The sequence below is a fragment of the Camelus dromedarius genome, chromosome 5 (assembly GCF_036321535.1).
Source record: "Camelus dromedarius isolate mCamDro1 chromosome 5, mCamDro1.pat, whole genome shotgun sequence".
NCBI classification, from domain to species: Eukaryota; Metazoa; Chordata; class Mammalia; order Artiodactyla; family Camelidae; genus Camelus; species Camelus dromedarius.
In genome coordinates this window covers 29,071,639-29,083,542 of record NC_087440.1, presented here as the reverse complement: position 1 = coordinate 29,083,542, position 11,904 = coordinate 29,071,639, and the positions used below count along the sequence as shown (strand labels likewise).

Genomic DNA, 11,904 nt, shown 5'->3' with positions numbered 1-11,904 from the left:
GATGGTTGTTGGGAAAAAAAAGCAAGACTTATAAATGTAATCATTTAAGCAGTTATACTTAGAAACCATGTCACAGAGAATTGCAGTTGCTCACTTAAGTTATAATAAAGTATGTTTGTAATTAAAAGTAAGATTTGTTCACTAAAGCTATAAACTACTCATTACTCCTGTGATAATTAAACCCATAACCATTAAGTTTTGTAGATTTTCTTGCTAGCTAGAAAACTTCAGCCCCTAAGTCACTATTCTCTATGCAGTTCTACAAAGTAAAATCAATTCAAACACCAAAAAGTCCTTTTTTTTTTTCCAGAATATGGGGTCTGCAATTCAGATAGCAGCTTCCACAATAGGATAAAAAAACAGACTATTATAGCACTGAATCACAAGTGCACCAAAAACTTAGAACTTGAACCCTTTTCATGAGGTTTTCCAGTGAAAGCTGCCTGCCTCTGCAGCCAATCTGTAATTTGAGATGCAGTCAATTTGTTTTGTTTTGCTCTGAGTTTTTTTCCTGTAAATTTGCTGGAAGCACTAATGAGATAAGGAAGAGGAAATTCATGAAATTACTGGGTAAGGATCCAAGGGGATACAATGCTGTGAAAAATGGTACCTTTGTACTCTTGAACCTTTATCAGACTGTATCTAAAAGCAGTTTCAGGAATTAAGACAAAAACAGGAGAAATAAATTCTGAAGAGTAATAAATTCTTAGGAGCAAAGCCAAATCACAATGACCATGTGATTAATCATGAAAAAAATCACAGGAATGTTGAAAATGCACAAGCTAAGTGAACAAACATTCTATAAGCCGTGCCTCAACTTAAAAAGAAAATTAAAACCCAAGTAAAATTTGAGGGAGTCACTAGTGTAGGGGTCTTAAATAAAGCACGTGCCTTCACATGTAACTTGTCTGAATTTCCATTTCATTGGTGTGGTAAAATAAAAATTAAGAGATGGGGGAAAAAAGTATTTATTGGAAACACTGCTTTAAATCCAACCCAGCAACAGACTGAAAAATCAAAAACTGGCAGTTCTGAGGAAAAGTGGAGAATAAGTGGAGGAAAAAAAAAAAAAAAAGAATGAGTCAGTTAAAGGCAAAAGTCCATGATCTGATTCTGTCCCATACTGGGAAAACAGTCTCTGAACTTTGCTGGTTGGTTGGCAATATCCAGGTAGACGGGTTAGGTAAGCATTAACCCATTGGGCTAGCTCTTAGCGGTCTACTGCAGGTAAGGGTCAGAGACCAGGCTGTGTCACTCATTTAGGTCTGCACAGGTATCTGCAGAGCTAGTTGGCCAGGATATAGAGGTAAAAGAGTAGTATTTAAAAGGCTAAAATCATCGCAACAAAAAAGAATACAACAATGAATATATGTATGTTCACGTATAATTGAAAAATTGTGCTGAAAACTGGAAATTGACACAACATTGTAAACTGACTATAACTCAATAAAAAAATGTTTAAAAAAAGTAAAAATAAATAAATAAATAGAAGGCTAAAATCATGACATTCATACAAAGTTATTTAATGAGGGACTAAGTAACATATTAAAACCAGTTCAAATGGGAATCTGACTTATAGGAACTTATATTCTTACTAGACAAAAAATTTATTTGCATTGCCATGAACAGAAATTATTCCCATCACTTAAACAGAACATGTGTGCATTACCATCAGCTTTCTACAAGTTAAATTCTGTCTCTATAGGATTGTAAAACACCACAGTCAAAGACAAAGGCCCACATTCCTATAGAACTATATAGTCCCAAAGGATCCACTTGACAATATCCAGTATTCCATTGAAAGGGCACCCAGTAATATCTTTGCCCATTTCGAAGTCATTCTCAATTTTTCCTAACAGGAAATATTTCCCTGTTATCCAGACCAAGACCTGATTTGTTTGAGGTTAAAAAAAAAAAAGCCAGTCTTTCCTCCAGTGCAATCAAATAATGTTCAAAGGAGAAGACAAATTCTCCTCTGGGGCAGCCACTGGCTAAATCTAACTGCCTCACTGCAGAGAAACAAGTCTGTAAAAATATTAAAAGTTCTCTCCCAAAGTTATTTGCTTTGAGTGTGTTCTTCATGAAATAAAGTTATGAATACTCAGTTGAGTCCTGAGGCTGACCCAGTATGAAACAAGTTTCTTTTCTTGATACTGGTATAATAAACAGAAATGCTGTCAAGGTATTTTACAGTGCCTTCACCTCAACCAATCTTTCTGAATAAGCAGAAGTTAATTTTGAAGGGGGACTGGGCAGGCAGTCTAGGAAGAGCTATCCCTTTAAAGAATTTGTCAAGTGACAAAATCTTGAAAAGAATTATTTTCAAGACAGGGCTATAGTTATTCATAAAACAATGTACTTACATAAAATTGCCAGCTTATCAAGAAAAAAATCACATTTAAAGTCATAAACAGAAAGTACAAGGATCTATCAAAAAAAACTGCAGAACAAATGATAAAAATGTGATGTGGGAAGAGAAAAGTTTATTTTTTCCTTATCTTTCTCTTGCTAGGAAGAATAACAATTATTTTTGGAGCTTGGTGTAGTTATAGGAATAGTCATTTATAATCACAATTTTACCCCTTTTCCTTTCCTGTGAGCCTGGCAAATCACAGGTAATGAATATCTTACTTGAGGGTTATTTCTTCCCATTCATAATTAGTGATCTATAGAAAATTAAGACACAGTAGAGGTGCAGCCACTATGTATGACTCATGCAGATAAAACACAGAAATAAGCTAAAAAGCCAGATAATACAGACAGATCTGTATTTAAATACACTGAAAATATGGAAAGTAATTGACATGAGAGAGAACAAGAAGGAAAAATTATGTGAATCACAGGATGCTCTATGGTTGTAGTCAAACAACTGACAAAGATGGTTGGTTGTTCCAGTTCTCAGTCTTGCAAAACTGATGACTGTGCTCTGGCCAAATCAGAGGGTCAGGAAAAAAAAAAAGTAGCCTCACTCCTGACCTACACCATTGTCAGGATCTGTAGATAGCATCATTGTCACAAAAACAACAGCCTTGAGTCCAATTATGGACTGAGCTTCATGCTCCTTTTGTCAAATGATTAGTTGTTAGATCATGTGGCATGATTATACATGGCAGAGATTATACAGCAGCATTTAAAACTTTGGACATTACTTGTACTTACAAGGAACAGAAATTCAGGGGTAGGATAATGATTAAATATTGAAGATTGCTTCAGAGACATAATTTAAAATTTCCAAACTCAGGCTAAAGTGATGTATCCCTGCATCTATTTGCCTACCTTGGTAAACCATCTTCTTCAGTTTACGAATTAATTATTTCATCTGGCTCGTACATTTATCCTAGCACAACAGAAAGCATTAGCATTAGCACAGGCATAACCTACTTGGCTAGCTAACAGAAAGTCTAAAGCTATTTAGTTGTCCATTATCACATAGGCTAAAATGTTCATACGTGCCTATTGTGCCTCAAGAGTTGTCAGAGTCATTTATAACTTGGGCTAATGCTAAGTACTAATTTCTGACCATGCTTTCCAACTAATTCCCCTCTAAGAATCTCCACTTGGATGGCACCAGAAAAAGTGAATCAGTGATTCCTCTGGGAAATTCTCCAGGTTTTTAGGTCATGTAAAGGTTTCTTGGGAAGATGAGGAAAAAATGTTCATCTCTATTGATGATAATACTGAGTGTATTACATGAGTTCCTTGTAGTATTTGGCCATACCTGCTTGCAACAGAGTGGAGTCTATGATGAGATGATATTCTTGGATGCTCAGATTAGTCTGTTACTAACCCACAAGGAGAGAGACTATGAACAAGAGAAGGTCAAATATTTCTGAAAGTTTGACTAATTTTAACTTGAGAATTCCATTTGTCTTTGCAACTAGTCCAGAAAATGAGGAATGGTATGTATGGATAGTGGAGTTTCTGTGTGAGTGATAATACCTTGTAGAACTCCTTAATGAGAGCCTTGTAATTCCAAGTGGGAAACACAAAACTGGGGAAATTTTTGCCAGTATCAGAGCCATCTCTTTCACCATTGTGAAAACAAACATTTTTTTAAAAAATTCATATTTCATTGCAGGAAGTAATAGTAGGACATCAGTTTGGAAGTATTTAAATGGGTTCACACATTTTGGGGAGACTGTGGGTCCACATGTGCCCAATCTTTAGGGTTTTGTCAGGATTATTTTGTTTGAAAATGAGGCAAGTTGTTAGAGGATTTCTAGGTGATTTTTCTAAAACTTCCCTGGCAGTATTGATTTAGAATAGTGGTAAGTTTGTCCTTATAATCATGAATGAGCTCACATAGAATCAAAACAAGTTTCTACTTGAAACCATCTGGGGCTAGAAGATGGATAGCCTGGGAATGCCAGATAGGATATCCTCACGTAATTTATATCCATACCGTTCCAATATCCTTTCTTTGATGTTAGAAACTAATTTTGGCATTACATACTAAACTCTTTGAACTTCTCCAAAGTCCTATGGCGGGATGGGGGTATCACAGAAGCAAGCACTGTTGTAAGGGTTTGATACTATTGCTCCTTGCAATGGGGCATTCTCACACAAAAACTTCAGTGTTCGTGCCATCTCCAATCTCCTAGCTTAGTAAAAAAGACAAATGTAATTCCCAAATTTAAATTATTCAAACTTTCAGAAACATTTTGAATTTCTTCAGCTCCTAATCTCCCTCCTTATAACTAATTAAAACGTTTTGTTATTTAAATATGCTCTCAGAATTTCACCTGATGTGGAGACATTTAAGAAGAGAATTTGCAAATCCTTGATCAAATGGATAAGGCAGGGTTTTAAAAATGTTAGCTCATACCAGCTTAAAGCATAATAACTCATACTTCCAGGCTACAAATAGTAAGTTTAATTAAATGACTACTAAGGGATAAAAATATAGGTACCTTGGCTATATGCAGATCTAGAGATTTTCACAACATTCTTCTGTGAATTCTCATTAATGAGTTCTTCCCCTTAGCTATATCTCTGATTCTGGAAGCTGTTAATCTATCTGTTGGCACCATATAAATAGATCAAAGAGCAAAAGATCAACTTTCCATTTACTCCAGCTGTTGCTAAATTCACATGAAGGAAGCCTTTTCTTCATTTCATCATCTATCTCCCCTCCACTAACTTACAGTGAAAATAGACTATCTTTCCTTCTCCAAAGACCCAATTCCCTTGGACTATAAACTTCCAAAGCCAAGGGCAGTTTATAATAATTATATACCATCTATCCATAACTCCTGGAACACTGCTGTGTATATAATAGACAATCAGTTATCATTAGGAGACACATAGATCACACATACAAAATCTCCCATAGTTGCCCATGTAAATATTTGACTACTTTTAAAAAATGCTGAGGATTTTAACTCTCTTCTGTGTAACTGGCTTTCAGTGCTTGCCTCTAAGTTAGCCTGCAGGGCATTCTTGGTGACAACTCCAGTTGGTCTCACTCATTTTCGACAATACCCAAAGCTAAAACTGGAGTCAATAGGTCAAAAGTATATTTTATCAAGAATTATTTAGAGAATTAAGGATTTCTATTGTAATCTGCATTTTTACAGGGTTCAGCAACTGCATGTGAAAGCATCCTAGTATCCCCAGTGGTACCAAATGCAAAGGTCAACTCAAAAGCATTCAGCGAATAAAGGATCTGTGGACCACTAAGTTTTCCTATCAAAAGAGGATGATAAGATATATAATGAGCTCTAGGCTTACCAAAGATACACTAGGAGAAAGCAATGCAATTTTTGAGACTAAAACTTATGACTGTTAGAATTATTTTAGACACCAATTATGAAGACAAGTTAATTACACAGGTGATTATGATTTACATAGTCTGGCAAAATGTCTTTGTCAAGGTTCAACATCAAAAATCGGTGAAAAACACCATGGTTTAAGAGATTTTTTTTTCATATACTTGACTATTTTAGTAGCTTCTTTAATTATTACAATATTTTTGTTATAAAAAGCATACAACTTGCAGACAAGTGCAAGAGGATAGTAAAAAGAAAACAACCTAAATCCCATCCCCAGGAAGAAATATGACTACTAACATTTTGCCTTATATGCATACAGTATTTCAAAAACAGAGCAAGTTTTAAATGTTGTTTTGTTACTACTTTTTTCAATTATTAATCTATCTTGAGCAACTTTCCATATTATTAAATATTCACTGTATAATAGCTGAGCAGTATATATATAATTACACTTAATTATATAATTTATTTAATTTAGAATTGTTTTACCACCAGCAAGGAACTGACATAAAAATAGGGGAAACATAATATAGACAAATTGGCCCTAAATGAAGAGAGGTAAGCTAGGATTCTTCAGGCATCAATATTAAATCAATTTTACAAGGAAAATAAGATGATTAAAAATCCAGCCTCTCAAAGCACAATGCCTTGATTTAAGCTCAAATCTACCATTTATCAACATTAGACAAGTCATTTAATCTCTATGCATTTATCTTCCAGTCTGCAAATTGGGATGATAATAGTATCTATCTCAAGGATCATTGCTATGAGGATTAAATGAGTTAATACAGGTAAAGCTAACAGCAATCCCTGACACATAGTATGTACTCTATAATATTTGCCATTATTATTTTTACCAATGAACTGAAGAAAGAAGTAAACGATTAAATCTTTAATTTGGCAGGTGATATAAAGCAATGAAAGTACATACCACAGTACTATGAAAGACAAGATAATGGAGATATATCACAAGGTATTTGTGTGTGTGTGTGTATGAATGAGAGAGAGACAGAAAGAGAGAGGGACAGAGAGAAAGCACAAAGAGAAGGTAAGTTAATGTGTATTTCAAGATTAAAAAAAATTATTTTTAAGCTCATAGACTCCAAGCAAATGATTATATTTCAGGAAAAGAATCTAGGCTAATTTTTAAATTGAAGCCCCTTCAAACATCACCTCACTTAGTCATAACCATAAACCTGTGAGTTCTGTTGGAGCCTTTGAAGAAACTATAATTCAGAAAGGTTAAGTAATTTAGGAAAGATAAAACAACAAGTGAGTCGGTGCTGTTGGGATTATAATCTCTGAACTGTAACTGCAATGCTATACTGCCTTTCATTTTAGATTCGTTTCAAGATAAAGACTGATAGTTGAGGAAATAGCCAAATCTATGTTGGGCACCCCAAATATGGCCTGCCTCTTGTTTTTGCAAACAATTAGTGGAACTCAGCAATGCCTATTCATTTATATGTTGTTTATGGCTATTTGAATGCTACAACAGCAGAACTGAATGGCTGCAACAGACTATATGGCCAATAAATACAAAACTATTTATAATCTGGCCCTTTATAGAAAAAGTGCCAAAACCTGATCTACTTCCCTGAACATAAACTCAAGAACATTCTTCAACACATGGCACAAAGCATGAAAACAAAGTTTATAGCTGTTTTCTACTTTTTGCTCATCACCAAAAGACTGAGATATCAAAGTGGAAGAGAAAAAGGAGATAATGGGATATAAAAAGATAATGAAGCATGATGTTAACAAATGTAGCAACTACAGGGCAGAATAGCTTGAAAACTGTTACTATGCTCATCCTGAGAAACAAACTTATCTACATCATTATTTAGTATGTGTGAAATGTATTACTGGCACCATCATTTGGGAAATGAAAAGTAAGGGTTAATAAGATCTTTGATTTCTATACCTTTAGTTAAAAAAATCCCTCCTTCTATTCAGAGACGAATGTCACCCATTCTTAAGTGAGAACAGACCCATCATCTGGGTAATGAAGGTCACGAACACTCAGTGACATACAGCAGTGACAGAAGCAGCTTTTACACATTGAGGTGTGGGGAACTCGTTCTGGATTACGCATGATTTAACTGGAACTTTAGGTGAACCAAAACAGCTTATGTGTAGCCTATTAAAGATGCACTGTACATCTTTTTTTAACTATTACAGAAAAAATGCATTTAAAAATTAATATACAGTAATTATATTCCAGGCATTCCCAATAGAGCCAGGTAGTCATTGCGAACTTGGTTTCCCGGCACTTTTCCTGCATTACTGAGAACCTGAGTTCTGTGAATTTGTTTGAGTCCAGGACACCACTCGCCACTCTCAAAACCATATCTGCTAGCAGCTGCCAACTGCAGCCTTAGAACCTCAAGATCTCCCCTGGTAACTCTGCACTATTTCGGACTCCAACCAATTTTTGTTTAACAAGCACCTTACTTCTTGCCAGCCTCAATCTTAATTCTTTATAAAAATTTATATAATTCTGCAGTTTTCGCCTTTATAAGAAAAAACTTCTGTAGTCTGCAGAACACAATTGAAATGTTCTTGAATCTGTGCCTCAAGGTTATAGCCCTCAGTTTGACTCCATTAAACTCTTTTCTGTTCCTCTTATAGATTGTTTATTGATTTCCAACCACAGTAGAAAGACGGTGCTTGTTCTGGTTCAAGATGGCGACGTAAGCGGGTCCTGAACTCCCCTCCTCCCGTGAACACACCGAACCTACAGCTACACATGGAACAACTTCCTCTGAAAAAGGTCTAAAAACTGGCTAAGCAACTCCTACACATCAGCCCAAGGAGACAACTCCATAACAAAGCAGGTAAGGCGAGGCCGGGGCACAACCTCCTCCTGACCTCCCCTCCCCCACCGCCGGCGCACCGCCCCACAGTCTGAGGAGCTCCCAACCCAGAGCTTCTCCCTGAGGGGCAAAGGGTTTGAACCCCACACCAGGCACCTGAATGACAAGCCTCCAAAAGGTCTAGCTGTGCAAACCAGCGGCGCTCATTGCTACATAACACCTGAGAATCACTCTTAAAGGGCTGGAGCTCGGACTCACCTTCCTGGGGCCCAGCGTGGAACCGCAGACCCAGGGCCGCCCAGACGGTGTGGGAGAAGCTCACTTGAGTTTTGCTTGTCTTGGAGCCTCGGCCTGAGGGGCAGGCAACTGGTTGGACACACGTCTGGAGGCTGCTGGGCGCCTCCTGGACAGGGCCTGGCGCCATCTTCTCGCTCAGGCCGCGCTCCAGACGCCGGACCTACCCCCGCCCCTCCCCCAGCCCCTCCCCAGCCCCTCCCCAGCCCCTCCCCCGCCCCTCCCCCGCCTCCAGAGCACTCATTGGAGGCTGGTGCGCAGTCTGTGCACCTGCGCCCAGGGGACGCCCCTTGATCACCTGACTCTGTTGGCCTGGGGTCTTCCCGTTCCTGGGTCCCATGGGACTGTAACAACTGGACAGACAGTTCTTGGCTGGCTACCACCCCCAGGGCACCTGACAGACAGCAGACTGACTCAGCCCCAGGCTTTCTGTGATTACCTCCTCCTGGAGATTCGGCCTGAGGGGCGGCTTCAGGTGTGGCCCCCAGTGTAGGGGCCTCTGATGGACCTGCTCCAGGGAACATAGGCATCTTTGTGTTCTCTCTGCCTTACTACAGCTCACCTCTGTCTCCCAGACAGGACCATACTCCTCTGGAGCCCCAGTTTTTGCGACAGCCACTCAGGGGACCCCTCGAGATCTCTGGGCTCTGGTGGACAGTGGGGCTTATGCTGTGGCCCCTCAGGACTGTAGCTATTTGCAGACTTTAAAAGCTGCTGCCTAAGGGTCTAGCCTCCTAACAGCCTGAATCTAGGATCCTCCTCTTTGGGCGCTGACAGGTCTTGGCACAACTACTGGGGGCCATTAAATATAAAATAGGCTGCTAAGAAAATCACAAGTATTTGAAAGACAACCAAGAGCTAGGGCGGGTTTGAACCATAAGCCTCATCTCCTACGCAAGGGGCCTTCAAGACTGGGAGGGGTGGCTGTTTTAATTCATACAAAGAAATCAACACAGAGAGTCAAGAAAAAAAAAATGCAGAAACAGAGAAGTGTGTTCTAAATGAAAGAAAAAGATAAAACCTCAGAAAAAAATGGTCCCTTTTTCATGAAAACTGGCTCTTTAGGGATGGAAATTTATCAGTAGTCTCTTGGAAGTTGTGTGTTTCAATAAAGCCACTTAGTGATTTTTTCTAAACTGCATAAGCTGACAGAACATTCTCCTCATTGCCATCTTCATCTCTCTGTTCCTGAGTGTGTAGATGACTGGATTTAGAAAAGGAGTTAAAACTGCATCAAATATGGCTAGAAATTTGTCTACATGTGGTGAAGGAGAAGGCCACATATAGAAAAAAATCAATGGGCCAAAGAAGAAAACCACCACAATAATATGAGCTGACAGAGTGGAAAGAGCCTTGGGTGAACCCCCTGAGGAGTGTTTCTGAAGAGTGGCAAGGATGAAGATGTGAGAGAGGAGGAGCAAGAAGAAAGCACCCAAGGAAATGAACCCACTGTTAGCAGTGACCATGAACCCCAGTTTATAGGTATCTGTGCAAGCAAGTTTGATGAGCCGAGGCAAGTCACAGTAAAAGCTGTCTAAGACATTAGGGCCACAGAAGGGCAGGTTTACCACAAAGGCCAACTGGGCCAATGAGTGAGTGAGACCAATGGTCCAGGCAACCGCTAAAATCAAAATGCACACTCGTGGGCTCATGATGGTCAGGTAGTGGAGAGGCTTACATATGGCCACGTATCTGTCAAAGGCCATGGCGATGAGCAGCACCATCTCAGTGCCCCCAGCAGCATGGCTAAAGAAGACCTGAGCTATACAGCCCCCAAAGGAGATGATTTTTTGTTTCCTGAAAAGATCCCAGATCATCTTGGGTGCTGCAATAGAGCAAAATATCAGATCAATGATGGAGAGATTAGCTAACAGAAAATATATGGGGGAGTGTAAGTAAGGGTCAGAGGTCACAGTGACCACTATAAGGAGGTTTCCCATCATACTCGACACATAGAAAATACAAGAAAAGAAAAAAAGAAGCTGGATCTCCCAGGAATTGGAGAGCCCCAGGAACACGAACTCAGATACCACGGAGCAGTTGGCTCCACTCATTGGCGCCTTTGCTTGTTCGCTCTCCAGTTACCTAAAAGAAGAAAATTAATACAATTATATTTATGCCATCTATGGAAAAGTGTATAAATTTGGGAAATCAAATATTACCTAAGCATTTCACAAAAAATCAAATAGCATCCTTTTAGCCACTATTACTGTTGTTACATGTGACAGTAACTGAGTTGCCTGGTGTCCTTGCAAACACAAGGAATGGTGAGTGAGCTATGGACTGGTACTCACGAATGCACCTAATGGAACCACAAACAAAGGGATTCAATGTTAAATTGTTTTACCAGTATGATTATAGTTAAAACCATTATAGTTAAAACCCTGGAGGGGTTTTAGATAGGCAAAGAAGACTATTATATGACAAATAGATTTGTAACATCCTGTGACTCTGATCTCATTGCTAAAGCCAGAAATTATCCTTCCCTATTTTCTACTTCCCCAAATATTATTAATTCTTCAATACCCAGATAAAATGGTACCTCATCTATATAACCTTCCTTATGACCCCCCTTACTATACATCCACATTTACTTACTCTTTTTAGAGTTGGTCACTTGTCTATTTCCTCCATATGGTTCATAAACTGCTCGAGGTTGTAAATCATCATGCCTTTACATTTTTATCCCCATACAGTATCTTGCAAATATTAAGAGGTTAAAAAATATATGTGAATGAATAAATTATTGGACTGAAGAACTTCCTATCTACTAACTCATTCCCTTCAACAAATATTTATCAAGAACCTACTGTGTGCCAAGAAATAGTACGCGTACTAGGCATACAGCCAAGAACAAAATCCTATCCTCATGGATTTACATTTTGGCAGAGAAAGAGAGACAATTAAAAATAAATACACAGAGAATATATAGGGTGTCAGGTGGTGATGTGACTGAAGAAAGCAAGAAAGAGAGGAATAGGGCAATAGGGAGAGTGCTATTTTAAATTAGGATTGATAGGAAA

General features: G+C 38.5%; 1 protein-coding gene across 1 annotated transcript; it reads right to left on the bottom strand.

Annotated features, from left to right (window-relative positions):
* Positions 1-9,999: 9,999 nt before the first annotated feature.
* On the bottom strand, positions 10,000-10,935 carry LOC105090016 (olfactory receptor 4F6). Its single transcript, XM_010981209.3, has one exon. The coding sequence runs from the start codon at positions 10,933-10,935 to the stop codon at positions 10,000-10,002; it is 936 nt and encodes a 311-aa protein (XP_010979511.2).
* Positions 10,936-11,904: the final 969 nt, after the last annotated feature.

Excerpts from the sequence above, each read along its gene's own strand:
- LOC105090016 (XM_010981209.3), bottom strand. The coding sequence starts at position 10,935 with ATGAGTGGAGCCAACTGCTCCGTGGTATCTGAGTTCGTGTTCCTGGGG.